Consider the following 22,073-nt stretch of genomic DNA (forward strand, 5'->3'; position numbering starts at 1 on the left):
GAGCAGTAAAATTCACAATCATGATGCCGGTTAAGAAGCTACTGAAAGTAAACGCCGTGCTTAGCATTGATTTGGCCGATATGTATACCAAATATGGTGTCCTTTTGGAGGCACAAAAAGTTATCGATGAGCTTCCACTCGATTAGTATGCCATCTGGGCATTTTTGAGCAGTAAAATTCACAATCATGATGCCGGTTAAGAAGCTACTGAAAGTAAACGCCGTGCTTAGCATTGATTTGGCCGATATGTATACCAAATATGGTGTCCTTTTGGAGGCACAAAAAGTTATCGATGAGCTTTCATTTAAAAGGTTCGTTACGAAAACACATAAAGTTCTTGAAGGGCTTTCCCTATGACTTGCCATCATTTGGAATGCATTGGTTGAAGCAAGGCCACTATGAATGTGAAGGGAAGGCAGCACAATGAAGCTTTTGTGTTCCGAATGATGTGGAAGGTGATGCTTTTCTCGATGTGCATGCCAAGTGTGGTGTATTATGAGGCCGAACCACCAAGAGCCATTAACCCAAAGGACTGCCAAAAAGCCAATCAATGGCCGCCCAAGGTTGAATGGCCAAGGGCCAATGGTCGCTCATAATTAAAAGGGTTTAATGAGTGTGGGAAGAGGAGGAAAAAAAAGGGTAAGGGCATGCAGGCAGCGGGAGAAGGCAGAGGGAGGCGAAGAGGCTAGCGCCAGCTTGTACGAAGCTCGGACGAGCGTGGCTATGGAGCGGGAACTGTAGATCTGGTTATGACGCCCCTATTTGGCTCTAACAGCGGCATATCCCTTGTAGCTTGTTGACTCACGTGCCACATCATTAAGTGGGGCTTCACGCGCCTTGTCAGGGCAGCGGCATGACAACAAAAAGCAAAAGAGCCTAAAAATAGCGGGCATGGAGAGTAAGGTGAGGAAGAGCATGAACGAAGGAACGATGAGGAAAAAAGAAGGGGATTGGGGGGAGAAGAAAAGGGCAATCTCCCGCTGTCTCTCTCTCTCTCTCTCTCTCTCTCTCTCGTCCTTGGTGAGCAAAGGAAAGGGAAATCTCCCGCTCTCTCTCTCTCTCGTCCTCGGTTAGCAAACGAAGGGGGCAATCTCTCTCTCTCTCTCTCTCTCTCTCTCTCTCTCTCTCTCGCTCTTGAGCAAGGAAGGAGGAACTCTATCTCTCTCCTTCTCGGATAAGCAAGGACAAGAGCAAGAAGCCACGCTCTCTTGCTCTCGGAAGCAAGCAGGGAGAAACGACGGAAGGGAAGTAGTATTGCACGAGTATGACAGAATGGGAGTAGAAGAAGAAGTCTCTCTCGACCTAGATGCATGATGCACAAAGGGAGAGGATGGCTATTGGAAGAAGAGGGGCTTGCATGAGGCAAGGCATGAACAAGACAGACATGAAGGGGAGACGGAGGAGGGAGAAGAGCCGGAAAAGTCTTTCTCTCGCTCTCGAACATAAGCAAGGAGATAACTCTTTCCCTCGTTCTCAAATCTAAACAGGTAATTCTCTCTCTTGAGCTCGGTAAGAGAAAGTAGAGCAAATATACAGAGTTCAACAACATTCAAAGCAGGGAAATCTGACACGAAGGAAATTTTCGATCATCAACGACATCCTAGATTTAGTTAATCATTTTTTATAAATCATGCAGCCGTTAACGGCCTGGGTAATTGTAAAGGGAGCTTAAACTCCTAGATTTCAGTGAACCCAAGTGTCGGTGCTGCTAACAACCCACCTTGGCTATTGATCAGAATGTACTTAGAGCTTATGTTTATCTTGTTAAAGCAGAAGCATAAAAAATGATGAGGTGAAATTTTGTTTACCTGATTGGCATGCTGTGCACGTAGAGGTATAAGCTCTTGGTGACAATGACGGTCCCTACCGATTGACCCGATACTAGAAGTGCCTTGGAGAATCGGACATGGAAACATCACAATTCGTCGTTGTCATACGTAAATTGTGTGCTTATGTCCTTAATTTGCCACATTCCCGCTACTGTGTACCAATGTCGTTGATTCCAAGTCAACAATTATGACCTTGGCATGGTTAGAAGCCTTGCTTCTTGTGGAATTTGTCAAAGCACTTTGCTTTGTACAATAGACAATCCTTTCAAATTAAAGGTTTAAACATAGAAAGACAAGAAAAACTTGAAATTGGCCGACCTTGTCGCCTTGCTGTGGCCCATAGTCGTGAACTTGCAAGGGAAAATCTCTTTTTGAGAGTAATTTTCAACATGATTTTGTTGTCTGTGCTGGAATCTAGCTCATAGCCATATCTTCTACTAGAGTGAGAGCTATCGTAAGTACCATGTATGCCCTCTTGGTTTGTTTGTGTTAGACTGAGACCTAGTAAAATAATTGGTAAACACATTACAAAGTCCCCCCAAGTTCGTATGTTGATAGCATATTCCAAATGTTGGAGGCCGCTGTGCAATATGCATTAACCAAAAATCCTTGTTGCACATACATTGTGCTCATAGCCAACGTATGTTGTATCATGGTAAACACATTACAAAGTCCCCCCAAGTTCGTATGTTCATAGCATATTCCAAATGTTGGAGGCCGCTATGCAATATGCCTTAACCAAAAATCCTTGTTGCACATACATTGTGCTCATAGCCAACGTATGTTGTATCATGGAAAATTTAATTTGAACTTGTCGAACAGTTACAACTAATTGACCGTGTCAAATAGTATACAATATTGAGATTAGAAATTGCACCACAAAGCGTACTTGAAATGATCCAATGGTGCCTTGAAGCAAGTGTTCTCCGTCCGCTTCGGAGAGTGGTGATAAAGGTTCGGCCATGCCCAGCAACTTGACACCGTTCATCAAGTCTAGTCAAACTAATTATCGGCCCTTGACCAACAATGTATGCAGCAAAATTGTAATGCTTATGGTAATTGTCACAAGTCGTGCTTGTTTTTGGAGTGCTTAAAGGGCACTCACCTTTGTTGCATGACAGAGCTATGAAACATGTTTTGAAAAGTTAGCCAAACAAACAAAAAATCTATGCATGCCTTAATAATCACTCGACTCAACTTGACTTTCCATGCTAGCAGTCTCTTGACCCTTGTCGTAGTATACAGAGTTACCCTGTCGAGATCCTCGACCTTGTCGAATGGGGTATCATATTCAAAGCATAAAAATATGTACAAGAATTGCACCGACAATGCATACCTGGGTTATCCAATACTCATTGCCAATGATCCTAGAATCATGTTGGATCTTGCTTGCCGACCATGGGCAGACATGCCTCTTGAGCCGTCCACCCTCGCATGGCCTTGCTTTAGCTTTTCTTGGAGCCATGCTTGAACTGATTGCAACATTCTTGGGTCCACCTTACATGCCTTGCAAAACCCCTTTGTCATAGATCCAATTGGTACAAAACTATGATTATCAACCATGATTGTCTCCTTGCTCTTTGTAGGGGATCCAGAGATCCGTGCAGAGTGGTGAGTGCAAGAGAGGGAAGGAGAGAAGAAGGAAGGGGATGAAGTAGGAGGCACAACAGTTTGTGGAGTCAACTCTCACTTTCTCTCCCTATATTCATTAGAGAGTAAGTGAATAGGGGGTGGTTCCCATGGTCACATGGCCTACACCCCAACAACCTCCCACTTGAAGGTCAGGGTGGCCAATAATGGCATCAATATAGTTAGTCAATACAAAGTTGATAAAGCATCGTTTAGGCTTCATCCTACACCCGGAACATGTATGTAGTGCGTAAAGCGCTTGGAGGCTAGGCTCTTCATGAGAGCATCTGTGGGCTCGTCATCAGTGTGAACCTTAACAAGATCAATGCACTTGCAAGCCAATACATCTCATATGACATGGTATCTGACCTCTATGTGTTTCGACTTTGAGTGAAACACCGGATTCTTTGCCAAAGCAATGGAACTCTGACTATCACAATGTAGTACTGGAACCTCGTGAATGCCCAAATCTCCCACTAGACGAGCTAACCATATGGCTTCCTTGTTGTTGCTGGCATCGGACGCAATAACATACTCTGTCTCAGTGCTAGATGAAGATGTGCAGTCTTGGAGACACGATCTCCAAGAGATAGCTGCTCTAGCAAACATGAACACATAGCCAGTTGTGGATCTTCTATTATCCACACAACCCGCATAATCCGCATCCGTGTAAGCCACAAGTGATGCATCACTGTTCCCGAGCATAAACACTTGCTAGCTGTACCCTTCAGGTATTTGAGGATTTTCTTCACTTCTTCCCAATGCTTCTTGCTAGGGTTTAACATGTACCTACTAACCACTCCCACTGCATGTGCAATGTCTGGTCTTGTGGCTACCATAGCGTACATCAAACTGCCAACTGCTTAAGAATATGGCACCTTCGCCATTTCCTCTTTCTCAGCATCTGTCTTGGGAGAATGTTCCTTGCTGATTTTAAGTATGCTTGCATTGGGGTACTCAATGACTTTCCCCTCTGCATACTAAAACGTTGCAAGACCTTGTGGATTTACTTTTCTTGAGACAATTCAAGAATTCCATGTTGCCTCTCTCTCTCTCTCTCTCTCTCTCTCTCTCTCGATGCGCATACCCAGAAAGTGATTGGCATTTCCCAAGTCTTTCATGGAAAATTGAGTGCTTAGCATCTCTCTCAATTGATTGATCACATCAATTGATTTCCCTGCGAGATGAGCATATAATCTACATACAAGATCAAGATGATTAAAGAACCATCGTTTAAATTTCTTGTGTATAAGCAATGATCCTCTTGACATAACCCTGGGACTGCATGAATTTGTCGTATTTATGGTACCACTGCCTTGAACCTTGCTTGAGGCCATAGAGTGCCTTTTTAAGTCCATCTACATCATAGCCAATAAAAATGCATTTGTGTGACCTGGAATCTAGCTTGCGTGACGAAGTTCTTTGGGCACATGTGCATATGCCTCACATCCAAACACACATAAATGCTCATAGCTTGGCATTTTTCCAGTCCACAATTCCTCTGGAATCTTGAAATTCAAAGGAGATCTAGGTGAACTATTGATAATGTGCATTGCTATTAGAACAGCTTCCCCCCAAAACTCTAGAGTAAGTTTCACCATAAAATCATAGAGATAACTCGCACTTGAATCGTGCGATTCATTCTTTCAGCCATCCAATTCTGAGCACGTGTGTACAGAGTAGTAAACTGCCTACGAATGCCTCTTTGATTGCAGAAATCTTTGAACCCTGTGGAGACATTTTCTCCACCATTGTCCATGCAAAAAGATTTGAGCTTTTTCCATGATTGGTCTCAACCATGGCGAGAAAATTCTGGAACGTAGAAAATACTTCTTCCTTACACTTAAGGAGATACACCCACACCTTTTTGGTAGAATCATCTATGAACGTGAGAAAGTAGTTTGTTCCCCCTAGAGTCTTATGTGGCATTGGACCACACAAATCACTATGCACTAAGTCTAGGGGTTTGCCGTTCAATGGCGAAGATGTCAACCTAGTTTGTTTGCCATATAGACAATGCTCACACAATGGAAATCCGTGTAATCTAACACATGTAAGTAGCCAAAACACTGAAGTGTTTTCATTCTCTTCTGGCTAATATGCCTTAGCCGGCTATGCCACAACTTAGTAGACGGCAGCTCAACAACATAAATAGAGTGTTCGTTGACACTTGATACAAACATAGAGTACAAGGATCCATTTTTATGACCTTTCATTATGACAAGGTTGCTCTTGCAGATTAGCCAAGAACTATTACCAAATACTGTAGTGTAACCAAGGTCATCCAATTGCCCTATAGAAAACAAGCTCTTTGTAAGTTTGGGCACATGTCTGACATTCTGCAACACAAAAGTAGTGTCATTATGCATTTTGAAACTTACATCACCAATGCCAATAATCTCAAGCTCATAGGAATCACCAAGCTTGAATATGCCCTGCATGGACGCATAAGAGGAGAACCAATCTCTATGCGGTGCTACATGAAAACTTGCACTAGAATCAAGAATCCAATTTTGTGCGTAACCCTCATCCTGTGCAACCAACGCATCTGGAGTGAGATACGAAGCGAAAATGAGAACATATGAGGGATCTGCTATCACCTCTGCATGAATCACTGAAGGATTAAAATAAGAGAAGAGCCACTATGCGGAGAGGACTTAAAACACCAAGATCAATCCTCTGCATGAATCACTGAAGGATTAAAATAAGAGAAGAGCCACTATGCGGAGAGGACTTAAAACACAAAGATCAATCCTAATAGAAGTATAGAGTATAGATATAGATGGGCCGTCCTGAAATCAAGAGAGGTGACTTAGGGAGATGCAAATTTTTGGTGAAGGCGCTAAATGAAAGAAAGAATTACCAAAATAACCCCTCAAATTTGTGAAAATTTCCAAAATACCCCTGTAATTTGAAAATTTTTCAAAATACCACTCAAGTTTGGATGAAAATTTTCATTATGCCCTTGAAATTTTCCAGAATTCCCAATCTATCCCTCTTGATAATAGAAAACATTGCAAAACTGATAAGCTTTCACAGGTTTCTATACAAAGCACTCTATTGAACATGTTAGAATGAAGATTCTCAAAATGATATTATGGACTCAAGAGATAAACGCTACTGGGTGATTTTTGAATTATGTGTTTATGCTTTTGGGAAAATTAGAGCAATTCCTTGTAGAAAATAGCTCAAAATCAAACGAACGTCGACGAACAGGCGCAGCGCTCTCGTCTCGGCACTCGGCGCAGGTCGATCGCAGAAGAATTTCTCCGGCAACATGCCAGCCTCCAAGGTCTCTCTCTCTCTCTCTCTCTCTCTCTCTCACACACACACACACACACACACACACACACACACACACACACACACACACACACACACACACACACACACACACACACACACACACACACAGAGTTATGTTGAAGATAGAAGCTGAGCACTAGACACACACACACACACACACACACACACACACACACACACACACACACACACACACACACACACACACACACACACACACACACACACACGCACGCACACAGAGAGTTATGTTGAAGATAGAAGCTGAGCAGTAGGACGTGGTTAATTGCCTTGTATACAGGCTCATGATCCTGCAATGTTATCATCGATGGCGAGTTTTTGTTTGAGATGAATGCCCTATTTGCCTGGTATGGAGGGGGTGTGCTTGCTCCCGTCATGATCGACAGTCAAATGCACAATGTTTTCTATGTGAGAGAGCAGGATTTTACTGAGATTTGATCCCGCCTTCTGCTTTTCTCATATTGCGGTGACGATTTACAGGAACATGTTGGAAATGGGGAACATGGGTGAAAGTATGTATGAGGTGAGTAGACAAGTTTATCTTACTGTTTGATGCGTCGTGCTGGAATTTGTCTTATGACCTCTCTTGTTATGATGGATGATAGTGCAGGACTGAGCAGCAGCCTACACGTTCTTGGGCCATACAAGAGGATGGAATGTTTGACTGGTGGAATTACTCTGTCTTCTACAATACTATCAAGTGAAAACAAGGACCAGCCTGTGGCATTAAATACCAATGCAAGCTGCAAAGTGCAGAAACCTGTGACAGATTTACAGTTGGAAAATTGCTTGGTTGGTGAGGGTAATCTTAGCCATGTCAACAAAGATTTGGCAAACCGTAAAATGCAGCACATACCTCCAGCTCGACGAACATCGTCTCCATCATTTGTCCCCTCACCTCCAGCTAAACCATCTCCAGCTCGACGAGCATCGGCTCCAGTGTCAATGTCTTCAATATCAACTCGGCCGTCTGCAGCTCTACGAGCATCATCGCCGCCACCATCAGAGTCACAAGCTCAAGGTTATCCATCTACAGCTCGGCAATCAGCATCTCCACCGTCTGATTCACTCGCTCCTTCTGCGACTGCTCGCACACTGTCATCATCGTCAATAGATTTCTCTCCAGCTTTAGGAAGCTTACAGGCAACTGAAGAAGATACCACAACCAAAGATGGGGTGGGTGGCTGCCCAGAAGAGTTTGTTGACAAGGAGGAAGAAGAGAAAGTAGAGCTGCTCCAAGAGCGAAAATTGTCTCCGAGAGATATTCGGGATGGGGACAATGACAATGATGGTGCAGCAGCAGCAGCCTGGTATGTGATGGATCAAGTTAAGAAGAGGCCGACGTTGAAGCAGACATGGAAGGAGGTACATAGGCAGACCTACTTAGGGTTTCCCATGGCAGCTACCAATATGATGTGGTTTGCAAGGTACATCGTGTCGACAGCATTTCTGGGGCAGCTAGGTGGACTTGAGCTGGCTGCGGGTACTCTGGCCCTTACATTTGCGAATGTGGCTGGATGGTCAATATTGATAGGTCTAGCAGGCGGCATGGAGGCGGTTTGCAGCCAGGCACATGGTGCTGGGAGGCGCAAAGTGCTAGAGCTCACACTTCGACGGGGTTTCATAGTTTTATTGCTGGCTGCACTCCCCATTGCAGGTGCCTGGTATAAAGCTGAAGGCTTGCTTTTGCTTATGGGCCAAACACCGGTACTTGCCAAGGCAGCACAAACCTACCTCCGCTATTTACTGCCCGATTTGCTTGCAACGTGTTTCATAGCCCCCTTGCGCTTCTTTTTGCGATCTCAATGTATCACCAGACCGGTCTTGCTCTGCTCTCTGCTTGCTCTTTGTCTGCATGTCCCTCTCAATTACCTGCTAATATCGACATTTGGAATCGGAGCTCCGGGAACTGCACTCGCCATCTGCATAACAGACTTTGTCTTGGCAATTATGCTCCTTGGATACGTGCTACTTATATTTCCGCTGAAGCGAAGTGATGACGTCATGAGTTGTACCGATGAAAACTCAGCTGCAGCGCCCACTTGGGGCAGCCTATTGAGTTTAGCTGTGCCTTGTTGCCTTATGACTTGCATGGAGGGATGGTGCTATGAAATTATGGTGCTGCTCACAGGGTTGCTTCCGCAACCAAAAGAAGCAGTAGAGACGGTTGCGATTGTCCTTAATGGTGACACTATTTTATATGCATTGGAGGTTGCACTTGCATCATGCGTGTGCACAAGGGTCGGCAATGAGCTCGGAGCAAAGAGACCAGTGAGGGCATATCATGCGGCAATGGTAGCGTTATGGGTAAGCATGGCCTTGGGATTTGTGGGGGCAGGATGGCTCTTGCTCTCCTCACGAATGGCTTGGGGCAGATTCTTTACAAAGGATGTCAAAGTGTTGAAAAGCGTGGCGCAACTTCTTCCCATTATGGCTATCATAGAATTGGCCAACTTCCCTCAAAATGTAGCATGTGGAGTGTTGCGGGGAAGTGCTCGGCCCACTATGGGAGCACTGATCAACCTTGGCACTTTTTATGTAATAGGGATACCGTTAGCCATTCTGTTGGGATTTAAGTATGGCATGGGACTGCTGGGCTTGTGGATTGGTCTTGCAACTGCGGCCGCAACCACTGCAATTCTCACAGTTACTGTGGTGCTACATACTGACTGGCGAATACAAACTTCACGAGCCTATAAACTTTCAAACCCACGAAGAGCACTGCTACAGGAAGCGAAGGGAACACCAGATGAGCAGACACACAAGAAAGGCAAGGCCGAGCCATTCATTATCATGCCGCGTGAAGAAACATTTCTTTCGAATGGTTGTTCTATGAAGGGTGATAATGGTGACCCAAAGGTTTGTTTCATATTCTGTTCCACGATCACGAGTTTCTTTGCAGCACAGATAGTTGCGACCATCGACCTTGTTTGCCTGCATGCTAACTCTAGTGCCTCTCATGGGTTTTGGGGTTCGGGGATTGCAACAATCCCTTTCACTGCTAAGGCTCACTCTGTTTTCACGTTGCCTGTACGACCTTCTTCATACCCACATTGTATTTTCATGCTCGGCAATTCAGTGGGCCAGCTAATATTCAGTGGCACGCTCGGTTATTATGATTTTTTGCTGAAGATCAGTGCACGTTTTGCTCTCTGGGGAAAAGTTTATGTATGCATGAGAGAAATAGCCCTTTAGCGCAAACATAGAGAGTCAGATAATAGCAGTGATTGCTTTGTTGGCATTGATATGGGAGAATTCATGGTCCTCGAATAAGGGCATGTTGGGTAACAGAGTAGTTGTATTATGCACCTCGATCAGATTACAAGGATGATCTCATTTTGGTACAGCCCATTGTCCTTGGTATATGTTGAGGTGCAGGTGGATGCTTCTTGCACCAAGCTATCGAACTTGACGAGCTTTGAACAACCCTTAGCTCGCTTGAAAGAGTTGGAGGTAGAGGAACCTGATAGCATGAGAATGGATTCAATCAACAAGCGTATCCGGAGTGTTGAAGATCAATTTGCGGATGGGAATTGGAAACTGTTGAAGACAGGCTCGGGGAGACAAGCATTGGGAAAAAGCTATGGCTCTTCTAAGAGTGGACATATCCAGGATGGGCACTGTTGGGAAGTTTCTATGAGTATGATGAATGAAAGCGTACGAAAATGCGCAATGATGGCTCGTTTAGAAGCAGAGGAGCGCGGCCCACACAGTAAAAGGTTGAACGGATGCACGCAAGCTTCGAGCAGAGATATGAAGAGGGCAGTTTTCAATAAACTTAGGCTCTTTTCATCCAAGAAGGGCCAGCACAAGAAGGGGCAGGTATCGGAACGTAGAAAAACGGCCTAACGTTGGATCGAAAGTTAAGAATTGTGATGCTTAACCAAGGGCAGAGGGGACATTTTTCTTGGCCACAAGGTTTCTAGTTGGAAACTAGAATTTTGAAGTGTTGCAAAAGCAGGGCTTGAGATTTGCATCAAGATAGGCTTATTTACATCCTGTTTCATGGATGCCTGGGCAATGCTGAAACACGGTGTCGTGGAGGTTGTGTGGTAACGATGACGTCGGCTGCTGGGCCATGTATGTTTCTACACGAGCATGCCATAAGGCGGAATTGGTGACATTACGGTGCAAGGTAAGATTTGCAGCAGGGGTGTGCCAAGCACAAGCCCTAACCTATGCTTGAACATCTCTTATTCTGGTAGGTCAACATCCTCTCACAAGGGCCAAAAAGAAATTTTTAAAAAAAGTTTATTATCATTAGCTTGTCATGTGGCACTCATCCGCAAGCTTTATCCAATGGTCTAGAGATGCATCCAAATTCCAACCCTTTACTAAGGACTACCTATGTAGTCCAATAATTTTTAAAAAGTTCATTATCATTAGCTTGCAATACTACTTATGCAGTCCAATAAACACTATTGACTAATATGTGATATAATATGGTTTTTTATTGCTATTTTGTTTGCAAGGTAAGTAACACATCAATCAAATGATTATGCAACACGAGAAATTTTGAATCCTTGACCTCGTATTGCACAAATTGATTCTCCTGGCTTCTTCCCTTCTTGCAGGCTTATGGTGGTATAATCCCATGCATGAATGTCAACATAGTGGTTTCAAAATAAGTTTTTTTCGCTACAAACACACACTACATAATACTTTCTAAGTAAAAGTAGTCTGCACAATTACTTCCTCACTCACTTCCCATGTACTCTTGTCTTCATTCAATGTTCTATTCTAAGTGTCTTTGTTATGGATTTGAGGAATTGGTTTGGACAAGTTTCTCTAAGGAGCAAGGAGAGAGAGAGAGAGAGAGAGAGAGAGAGAGGGAGAGAGAGAGAGATTTCATTATTGTCCTTGGAGGTCAAATATAGGTCAAATAGGCCATTTTTTTGGTCTTATAGGTCAAATAGGACCTATGGTACAAAAAAAAAACATATCATATGGTGTGTTTATGGAGCTAACAAGTGACTTGATGCTTAAGAATCAAGGATATGAGCGTCACAATTGAGAGTTCACATCGTGGTTGGGAGAGGAATGTGTGTATGGAAAGCTCATGGCTAAAGATGTGGGGACAACAAACTCTAATGTGATCAAAAGCTAAGCTCTCAAGTAGGATGTGATACTAGACTTGTTAACTTTTTGGAGGCATAAAGTGCATAGTCGATGAGACTTCTCTTCAAGGCCATGTCTTGCATCGTAGAGATTGAGAGGAGCCGGATGGAGGCAATAGTGCGGGTCACACTCAAGGGGAAGGGCTTGAGCATGTAAGGGTGGGTGCGGTTCCCTTGTTTGGAGAAGAAGATGGTTATGTACTTGGGGGCAGTATATGTGGTGTAATTTATGAAGCATGAACCTTTGGATTTCTCCCAAGTCGTGATACATTGGTGCTGTAAAAAAGCCTCATTCAATTTGAAGTCTATTGAGGGTTCATGAAGCAAGTGTAATACATCCCATCTTCCAAACAACTTCTCAATGTCTTGCATCCATCTTGAACTTTACTTTTTTGGTTTTTGAAAATTTAGAACAAGATGGTAGCCAAAAGCCACTAAGTACAAGCCAGAGAGCTGGTGCTCATATGAGTAAGAAAAGAGAACCCTTTCACCTAACTAGTATCAAACAAAAACAACACCATGACTGGCTGCTAGCAAGAAAATCTAGGAGAAAGAAATTTCAAGAAAAGGTCTCTAGCTTCCCGTTTCCTCCACCAATGTGATGTTCACGAAAAGATGGACCAAACTAAGTCTGCCTTGCTCTAGGCAAGTGGTTGATTTTTTTTAAAAATGCACATAGGACTTTAGGAAAGTTTATTGAAGTTGGAATACATAAAAGTGTGTAGTGGATAACTATAGAGCTTATATGAGAAGCTTAGAAACTAGGGTCCACTTGAGATACAATAGATAGGCTCAACTTGAGATTCTCAAACTTGAGATGATTTAGAATGAAGCGTGACCTCATTTATATAGAGAGACAAAGTGGCTTAGGGGGAAAGCTCATCCTTGGTGTGCAAGATAGTGGGTATTGATCACTTTACAAATTGGATGTTTCTTTACAAAGTGGATGAGTCAAACCGTGTTGGTGGGTGGAGAATCTTATTACATACTCTTTTTTCTAGCCACAAAATGCTAGCACAATCGTGGCGGCATATAACATAAGAGATTATGTCACTTTTGAGATTTTCTTGTTTTGCTAGGGGATGTCAGTCCACATGGCTTCTAGATTGAGACGGCTTGAAATGTCTACTAGGACATTTTTGGACCCTTTTTATATCCAAATCTTTAATCCCATTGAGAAAACCATGAAGATCATCTAATAAGTTGTTTATCCTTGCTGACATTTTAGAAGTTAAAAACCCAAGAAAATTATTAAGATCCATCAATATGAACAATAAACATTATTCTTAGTAAAAAGAGTCAAAATTTCATAATACAAAATTTGGATGCCAATATTTCACGTTGAGCAGAAGGATACTTTTATTTCGTTGTACTAGCCTCTATCAAGAATATAAAAATAATAATCCTGTTTCAATCAGTAGTTTATGGAACTCCTTTAGGTGTTTGACATGTAATTCCATACTCTTGGTATCATCCAAAGATACCAAAGAGAATTCTTGATAGAGCCAAAGATCATCACTACCCTTAGCTAGCATTTTGAAGGAGTATTCATTAGACCCATAGCCATGGATATCCATTGGAACATACCTTGAGGTATAACAAACACTATTTTGTACCTGTCTAATAGGTGTACCTTGAATTACTAAAATCTGGCTTTCATATCAAATTTTTAAAAGACTTTAGCGCCTTTGATCCTTTTGATTAAGTCTTCTTTACTCAAGAGGGATTAGGATTTTCTTTGCTACCAAAATTTTGTTAAGAGATTTATAATCAATGACTAACCTCTTTTTTCTTCTTTTTTGCTTGCTATGATTGTTAATGTAGAAGGCACTATAAGCCCAAGTTGAGTTAAAAAGCTCAATAATTCCCCTCTACAAAATCTTGTCTATGTATTTCTTACAAATCTCTCTATCGCACCGTGGTAGACTGTGCGCTCCTTGCCGCACTGTCAAAGCAAGGGACTTGCCTAACACTGTGTGCGAACCACAGACGGCTCCAAGCACACAACTAGCTTAACTAGTAAGCTCAAAGAAAGCGATGGTATGTCACTCACCGCTCTATGCTTGCTTCATGGAGGATTCCTCGCCGCGAAGAAGAAGGAGCCACCGCTTCGCCGCCGCCGTGCCGTGGTCGCAATGCTCGATCGCACACTCTCTCTCTCTCTCTCTCTCTCTCTCTCTCTCTCACACACACACACACACATATACACACACACAAGGAGGTGAAGAAGAAGAAGATGGAGATGGAGATGGAGATGGAGCAAGAGCACTCTTCTATTGCACAAATGAGAGAATGAGTGAATTTTAGGTTTAGTTGGCTTTTATATGAGCTCACCCCATTCACACTTGGGTGCCCATGCTTAGCCAACTAATCCCTTGAATGTCCCAATTAGAGTGCGCCTCTCATCGGCGATCACTCTTACCCTTTTCCTATTGGACCGACAAGTCCGGTACCTGACTCTACCAAATAAATAATACAATGTCCACCGTAGGTTACAACGTCCGTCTCGTAGGTGATAGGGTGCCCGTGAGCCGCGAGGGTTAACATGCCCCCCTTCCTGATGTAGATTCCATCCTCGGAAGCTATTGAGTTGAAGCTCGTAGGTCGAGGTGGAAGAGCATTTGAGATGAATGTCCTTAGCCTTCATTAGTCACTGCAAAATCAAACAACATTGCACAGTAATTGCATTCTCATAAGCGATTAAAAAGAATATGCAATTTTAGGCAGACAATTGATTGGTAACAGAATTTTAAACAATTTGTCAGCAATAAGCATTAAATTGCAATGTAATCAAATGCATAAACAGATGTAAAGGTAAAAAATTAAACAAGTCTGGGGTCGCTAATTTAACGGTCGAAAGGCACTAGAGATCTACTATTAATACCATGGGTAAGCTTCTTAATTTTCTCTGGTTAATTAAGTTGTTTAATCGCGAGAGCCAAGTATTTTATGTTCGAGGGCTGACTAGAGGCTATACCTAGAGGACCTTGTAGTTAAGCTACGATAAAAGGAATTTCTCATGAAATCATCGCCTGACTGATTACCTTTTCTTTGACCCCCCAAAGTGTTTTCACAGTGATTCAATTTGATGTGTGTGCTTATTTTGTATGCCTTGGGTTTTTTGCTTTTCAAGGAAAAGCGCCCACACTGGGAATCTCTAGGGCTCTAGTACCATAGGCAATACATGTGAGTGAAGTACCAAATCAAGCTGAGATTTCTCTTCCAGCTTAAGATTTTACATTGTGGCACTTTGATTTTTTGTTTGTTCATTTTTAGCATTTTAATTTTGTAACTTTGGGGGGTCATATAACACTGATACACCTCCCCAGGCTCATCACACTAGTAAACTCCCTTTATAATACTTAAGCGAAAGGTCAATAGGGTCAAGCCCACTAGAAATCCTTAGTACATTTCACACAATGCTGCCTAAATCGGATTAAGAACCTAAGTAACCATTGATTATTAGGAAGGCATTCCCCATGGTATTAAGAGAAGATTTTTAACACCTAACTTGGTCAAACTAGCTTAGTCGGACTGGTTGATTTTTAAACCTAGACAAGTGATTATGACAAAAAATTACATTGAATTAAATGTTTGTTACTAAGCAAATGTGCTGGATATTATCCTACCAATCACAATCAAAGCAGACAATCATAGATGCAAAAAAGATAAGGGGCAATGCTAATGGACAAGAAACACCTGTTTGTGTCGATGGTCGCGCTTGATTTGAAGAGTGAGTCAAGATAAAGATTTCATGAAGATCCAAATCCTATCAATAGCAACACGCTCCTGTACACACTATGAAACAAAAGGAATACCTCCAGGAGGCACATTAGTGGGAAAAGGTACCAACACTTATTGAATACAACAAAAAACATAAGGAACCCTAACCTAATTATTTGCACTCCCCTAGAGAGTCAAGGGAATAGGATATTGTAGAGGTTGGGGGGAAACCCTAAGGCTAAACCCCTATCCTCGTCGTCGAGATAAACAAAGTCATCATCCATGAGACCATATGTGCCATCCGTGTAGTCCTGTAAATTTTCTTCTTCATCATAGGTGCCCATGTTTACTAAGAAGGTCACTAGACGCCTATAGTCATCTTGGTCAAAAGGGTAGGCTTGTGCAATGGGAGAAACGCTCTCTACTAACTATGGATCAGATGTGGTCAAGAGACGTATCAGCCGTTCTAACTCTTCAAAATTCCTCTCACATGCTAGCGTACCTATCAAATCCCATTCACATGCAAGCACTGGAAAGACCATGTGAAATATTTGTGAAAAGTAACGAGGGTACCTCTCACCCAAGGCAGGAGTGGATGACTCTAGCGTACTAGCCATATCTGTACACGCAAATAGATGATGGTTAGAGTGCAAATATTACAAGGGTCGTGTTCTTGTGCATAATTTGTTTTTATGATTTTGTGTTATGGCTCTTGCTCTTTTACTTTTTTATGTTGTTTTTGTGAGTATAAGGCTTTATATATACATTCTCTAAGATTGGAGATTAAGAGGTCAGGGAGAAAGGTTGAGAGGGAAGCAAGTGAATAATGGATGTCAACAAACACTCCCCCCTCCCTTGGGTAGATCATACCGTTTGAAATGATGTCGTCACCCTTTGAAACCAATTGTTCCAGTTGGTAATAGGTGAGGATTTTTGCCAGTAGTTTTCTATTACCCTAGGTGCCTCGTCAAGTTGCAAGGGTGGTAAGGTACTCTCCCATGATCGAACTTAAAGGGGTTCATCAGGTGATTCTTGAACACTGGGAGGTGTGGATTCTTTTGTAGCTTCATGGAGGTCCACTACTATAGATGGAGGCTGTGTAGAAGCTTTTACCTCTATGGATGTATTACATGAGGAGCTAGAAGCTTCATGAAACTCCCCCCTTCCTGAGCTAGGTGGAATAAATTGGTTTTGCCTTGGAGCCCAAACTAACTCTGGACTAGGTGTGTAGCATTCTGTGATCTTTCCCTTCCCACGGTCTGCCATTGGCTTTAGCATTACACTGTTTGATTCATATGGGTTTGTTGTCGATAGGGAAGGACACATTTTATGTTTAGGTACCCAAATTTGCTCATTTCCATCATAGTAGCCTTGGGCTTCTAATAGTCGTTTTGGAATCCATCGTGATTTGGTCTTGACTCTCCTAGGGCGCGCTCTTGGTTTTTCGGGGACATTTTTTCTTGGAATGGATGGGAGGGTTGAGGTAGTTGGAAGTAAGGCCTTGGGGACCCATTGATATGTACTCTTAGGTCGTGCAGGTTGAGTACTTGCAATATTACTGCTTGCTGTAACTACAAGTGTTGAAGTGCTAGGTTCATGGGTAGCCGGCAAAGACGAGTTAACCACCTTAGCTTGTGAATGTTGGCTATCCTTCAACTTTGCTAGAGTTTGCAACGTAGGTGACTTTGCTTGAATGATAGGGGTAAGAGTCGGTGGTCGCGTCGTGACACTACCAGTATCCCAATCAATAGTGCATTTGGTTGCCAACATCCACGTGCGTCCCAGGTTTACGTTGCCTTCCATAGCTCCCGCGGGCATGACTAGAAACCTTTGCACTATGCTTCCATTGTCATAGACAACAGGGGTCTGAAGGACTCCAAGAATAGAAGTTTTCTTTTTATTAATGCCCTTGACTTGCATCGTACTCGGGGATAGGGTCGGTTTCCCTAATTGACACCAAACTCCATAGGATAACAAATTGTGTTTAGCTCCCGTATCTAATAAGGCATTGTATAGTACTTTCCCATAGGGGCTATTTAGCTCAATTGGGTATCGTAGGGGTGGCTCAGATTCTAATGAGTCGTCATGTGTGTCCTCGAAAAATGCTTGTGTGATTCCCAGATTAGCCTCTCGTTGGCGTTTAAGACGTTGTTGTCGTTCTCGAGCCTCAACTCTTGCTTGGATTTTTCTAAGCTCTGCTTGTTCGTTGGCAGCCTTCTTTTGATGGATGGCTTGCAACTCTTCCTGGCTTAGAGGATCATAATATCTTTTGAATTTACTCCCATTAAGGAATCCAATGGTTTCAACTCCATCTAGAGTCTCCACACGAATGGTACCTTGCGGGGTAATTTCACACACTCGATATGGTCCCTTACCAGCGTATTTCAATTTCTTCTTTTCATTACGTACCCCGTACATAAGAACTTTATCACCAACCTTGATGTCTTTATCCTTTAAATGGCTATCAAACCACTTCTTTCTCCTATCCTTCTCCACTATAACATTTCGCACAGCTAATTGCCTCTCTTCATCTAGCCTTTCCAGGATATATAATCGCTCAACTAAGGGGTTACCATCCCAACCTTCTTGAGAAGCTACTCGAAGACTAGGAATGACAAACTCCCATGGCATAACTGCTTCTTGGCCATACACCATTTTAAACGGTGTGCAATTAATAGCAACTTTATACGCAGTACGATAAGCCCATAAAGCAGATGTAAGCTTTAGGTCCCAATCAGTGCGATGAGCCTCGTCTGTCTTTGTCAAAATGGAGATGAGAGTTTTGTTGGTACTCTCAGCTTGGCCATTTGCTTGGGGATAATAGGGTGTAGACTTGTGGTGAGATATCATGAAGTTTGATGTGAGTTCTTTTATTACTTCATTTATAAAATGAGTTCCATTGTCACTCACAAGTTCAAAGGGGCATCCAAAACGTGTGATAATGTTCTCAAAGAGGAACTTAGCTGTTGTTTTTGCATCCGCCTTTCGTGTTGCTTTTGCTTCAGCCCATTTGGTTACATAGTCGGTAGCCACAATGATATATCGTGATTGTGTGTTACGTGCAGCCGGACTAATCAGTTCTACAAAGTCTAAGCCCCACTTTTCAAATGGTTGGGTTACCTTGATGGGATGTAGAGGCATCCTATCCCTTCTTTGTGGCTTGTTGAAGCGTTTGCATTCATCACATCCCTTTGCAAAAAGTGATGCATCCTTAAACAGAGTGGGCCACCAATAGCCTGACTGTAAGATCTTTCGGGCAGTCAACTTTCCTGAAAAGTGACCGCCAGCTACGCCCATGTGTGCCTCTTGTAGAATATATAAATACTCATCCTCACGGGCACAGCGTCTAAGAACATCATCTTTTCCTCTCTTATAGAGAGTTCCCGCCAGTAAGGAATAGGGTTCGCATTCCTTGATTAATTTTCGAGCTATATCTTTTCGCAGCTCTTTGGGTGGAAAACCATTAACTAAGAAGTTAACAATCTTTTCACTCCATTCAGGCATTGTCTCAACAATGAACAAAGGAGTATCAGGCAATTCATCATCAACCCCTGTAGGAGCTTCGCCATTAGGGATACGAGATAAATGATCCCCCATGACATGTTTCCTCCCAGGCCTCACAACAACGGTGAAGTCAAACTCAAGAAGAATTAACAACCATCGTGTAATTCAACCTGTGGAACACGGCTTGTTTACCAAATATAGCAATACTTGATGATCAACATAAAACACAAACTTGGTAGCAAGAAGGTAATAGCGAAATTTCTTTACTGCGTAAATCATAGCTAGACCTTCGCGCTCTGTAGTAGTGTAGTTCATCTCGGCATCATTTAATTGGCGACTTGCAAAGCTAATAGGGTAGTCCAATTTATGTTCTCTTGGTTGAGTTAGAACACACCCAATAGCAAAATTTGATGCATCAATATGCACATGAAAAGGTACATTCCAATCAGGTGTTCGCAGGATTGGAGCACTTGTTAGGGCCTTCTTTAATAACTCATAAGATTGATGACATTCTTCCGTCCAGTGAAACTCGATAAGAAGCTTGTACAATGGACGCGCTATCTCGGCAAAGTTTAAAATAAACCTTCGATAATAACCAACATGGCCCATAAATCTTTGAACTCCTTTATAGTTAGTAGGTGGTGGCAAATCGGCAATGGCTTTAATCTTACTCTCATCTGTGGATATCCCGTTCTTGGACACTATATTCCCTAGAATGACTCCATGCTTAACCCAAAATTGGCATTTGAAAGGGTTCAATGAGATGCGATAAAATCTGCACCTTTCAAATATTTTTCGTAGATATAACAAATGCTTCTCCCAAGAAGAATAAACACAAAGGTCGTCTAGGAAAGCTTCACAAAACTCCCTTACAAATTCTTTAAACGCAGTGTTTATTAATCGTTGGAATGTAGCAGGGGCATTTGTTAAGCCAAAAGCCATAACACGAAATGCAAACACTCCAAACTCTGTGATAAAAGTAGTTTTAGCTTGGTCCTCTAATGCAATTGTGATTTGATTGTAACCAGAGTACCCATCTAAAAAGCTATAAGCTTCCTTGCCCGCAACTCTTTCAAGCACATGTTCTGAATATGGCAAGGGATAATGATCTCTCCTAGTAGCTGCATTAACTTTCTTGAGGTCCACGCACACTCTTAGTTTCCCATTCTTTTTTGGCACAATGACTATTGAAGAAACCCATTCTGAGTGCTCAATAGGGTATATGAATCCACATTGGATAAGTTTTTCAATCTCCTCTTGTACAATTTTTGCGTACTTAGGATTCATTGGATAGGGTCGTTGCTGGACGGGTTTAGCAATGTTGATCATGGGAATTGTATGTTGCACCATAGAAGGTGGAACGCCCTTCATGTCATGGTATGTCCAAGCAAAGATATCCTTGTATTCCTTGAGGAGCTCCTTAAGTACAACCTCTTCAGTTTCAGTAAGGTCTTGAGCAATAAAGACTGGTTTAGACTCCTCACCTGGTTCTGCTAATTCTATCTCTTTAACTACCGCTGGACCATCAAAGACTCCACTGCTTCCATTGGTAGGTATTCGTTGGGCTTTGGCATACACAACCTTTCGCTCCCCCGTGGTATAAGATTTAAAATGTTCAGGAGCCGTATGTAAGTCAGCAGGCTCTTGTCCTGACGGAGACCTTTCTTTTAGTTCTGCCTCCTTTTGTTGTTGTGCTAACTCTCGGTTTTGACGTCTTCTTATAGTTCGACTCAATTTCGGCTCTGTAACCTCCAATTGAGCGAGGTCAATGGGTCGCGGGCTGCACCACATGACACTCTGGAGATGTTCACCCAAATTGTCTACTAGCTTTCGATGAGCATCACATGCCCCTAGATAGCTAAGCCATTCTGCAGTAGATCTTTCCTTGTTTATCCTAGCTCTCACATTTGCTCGATATTGTCGTCTCTTATATGACCTTTGTTTCTTGTTAAGGTTTTGATTTTGGTAAATTTTTGAACTCAACTCGCCTGATAGGTCTTCGCTTGAATAGTTACGTGTGTGTTTAGGATTGATTACCTAACAATATTTTAATGTCACAAAGTATTGAACAATACAATGGGAATAGCAACCAGATAGTATGTAAATACATAAATAGAAATTTAAACTTTACAATGGAACACAACTAAACTTTGTGATTGAAAAAGGTAAATCTGTATAGATGACAAAAGTTAGACTTGATAATTGACAAAAAAATGTCTTAAGGGAATATATGCAAGTACAAAAAAGGATTTACAAAGACTATTTATCAATCCTAAGAACCAAAACTGAATGATGGATGATGATCTCCTTCTATTGTTGTGCATTTGTTGTTGTTATCCCAAGGAAGGAACATTTACTTGAGAAGACATGTGTCAATGACCCCGTCCCCTTGTTATCAGTGTCAAGAACTATAAAGAAACTAACAACTAAGCAGAGATCCAAAGTAGGGTTATTTTGCACGAGTCAATAATTAAAGAAGACCTACTATTCAAGACATGTGTAAAATCACAACAAAAATATAGCTTACAGCTTTAAAGTCACTTATTTTGCCTCATTGAGCGCTCTTTTATGAGTTTTGCCCCCAAATGATCAGAAAAAATGGATAGAATTTCCTCCGTATTATGAAACCATTTTTAAATACAACGATTGACATCTCATTTGAGACCCTCACATGAGGTGATATTAAGACTATGGAAACACCATAACATATTGTTCTACACGCATTGTGAATCAAGGCTAGAAAAAAATTGATTAATCTCGTCAACACATACATAATTATTTAATGGCCGCTTATCTCCCTTCTACGTTTTAGTTTGAAAGTTGCAAAGTTTGCAGTTAAAAGCTATATTACCAGAAATATAACATTTTGACCCTAAAAATCTATGATCTTTGGACTAAATATCCTCAAGTCAAGTTTTCTATGGAGTCAAGAAACAATGCAATC

General features: G+C 42.2%; 1 protein-coding gene across 4 annotated transcripts; it reads left to right on the top strand.

Annotated features, from left to right (window-relative positions):
• The first annotated feature begins 654 nt into the window (after window positions 1–654).
• LOC147446089 (protein DETOXIFICATION 54-like) lies at window positions 655–11,249 on the top strand. Of its 4 annotated transcripts, none has more exons than XM_086525403.1 (6): window positions 655–1,487; window positions 6,675–6,750; window positions 7,066–7,132; window positions 7,266–7,308; window positions 7,391–9,644; window positions 10,164–11,249. In XM_086525403.1, the coding sequence occupies exons 3-6, from the start codon at window positions 7,117–7,119 to the stop codon at window positions 10,632–10,634; spliced, it is 2,784 nt and encodes a 927-aa protein (XP_086381529.1). In that variant the 5' UTR covers window positions 655–1,487; window positions 6,675–6,750; window positions 7,066–7,116; the 3' UTR covers window positions 10,635–11,249. The 4 variants fall into 4 exon arrangements, with proteins under 4 accessions (XP_086381529.1, XP_086381531.1, XP_086381530.1 ...); XM_086525405.1 differs by having other exon boundaries at window positions 658–1,487; window positions 7,396–9,644; XM_086525404.1 differs by lacking the exon at window positions 7,066–7,132 and having other exon boundaries at window positions 658–1,487.
• The last annotated feature ends 10,824 nt before the right edge of the window (window positions 11,250–22,073 follow it).

This window comes from Adiantum capillus-veneris, chromosome 12 (assembly GCF_014529385.1).
Source record: "Adiantum capillus-veneris isolate H3 chromosome 12, ASM1452938v2, whole genome shotgun sequence".
NCBI lineage: Eukaryota > Viridiplantae > Streptophyta > Polypodiopsida > Polypodiales > Pteridaceae > Adiantum > Adiantum capillus-veneris.

Bases quoted from the DNA above. Each gene is read 5' to 3' on its own strand.
- LOC147446089 (XM_086525403.1), top strand. The intron at 7,309-7,390 runs GTGAGTAGACAA...GATGGATGATAG, and splicing joins TGGGTGAAAGTATGTATGAG to TGCAGGACTGAGCAGCAGCC. The intron at 9,645-10,163 runs GTTTGTTTCATA...GTTGAGGTGCAG, and splicing joins GTGATAATGGTGACCCAAAG to GTGGATGCTTCTTGCACCAA.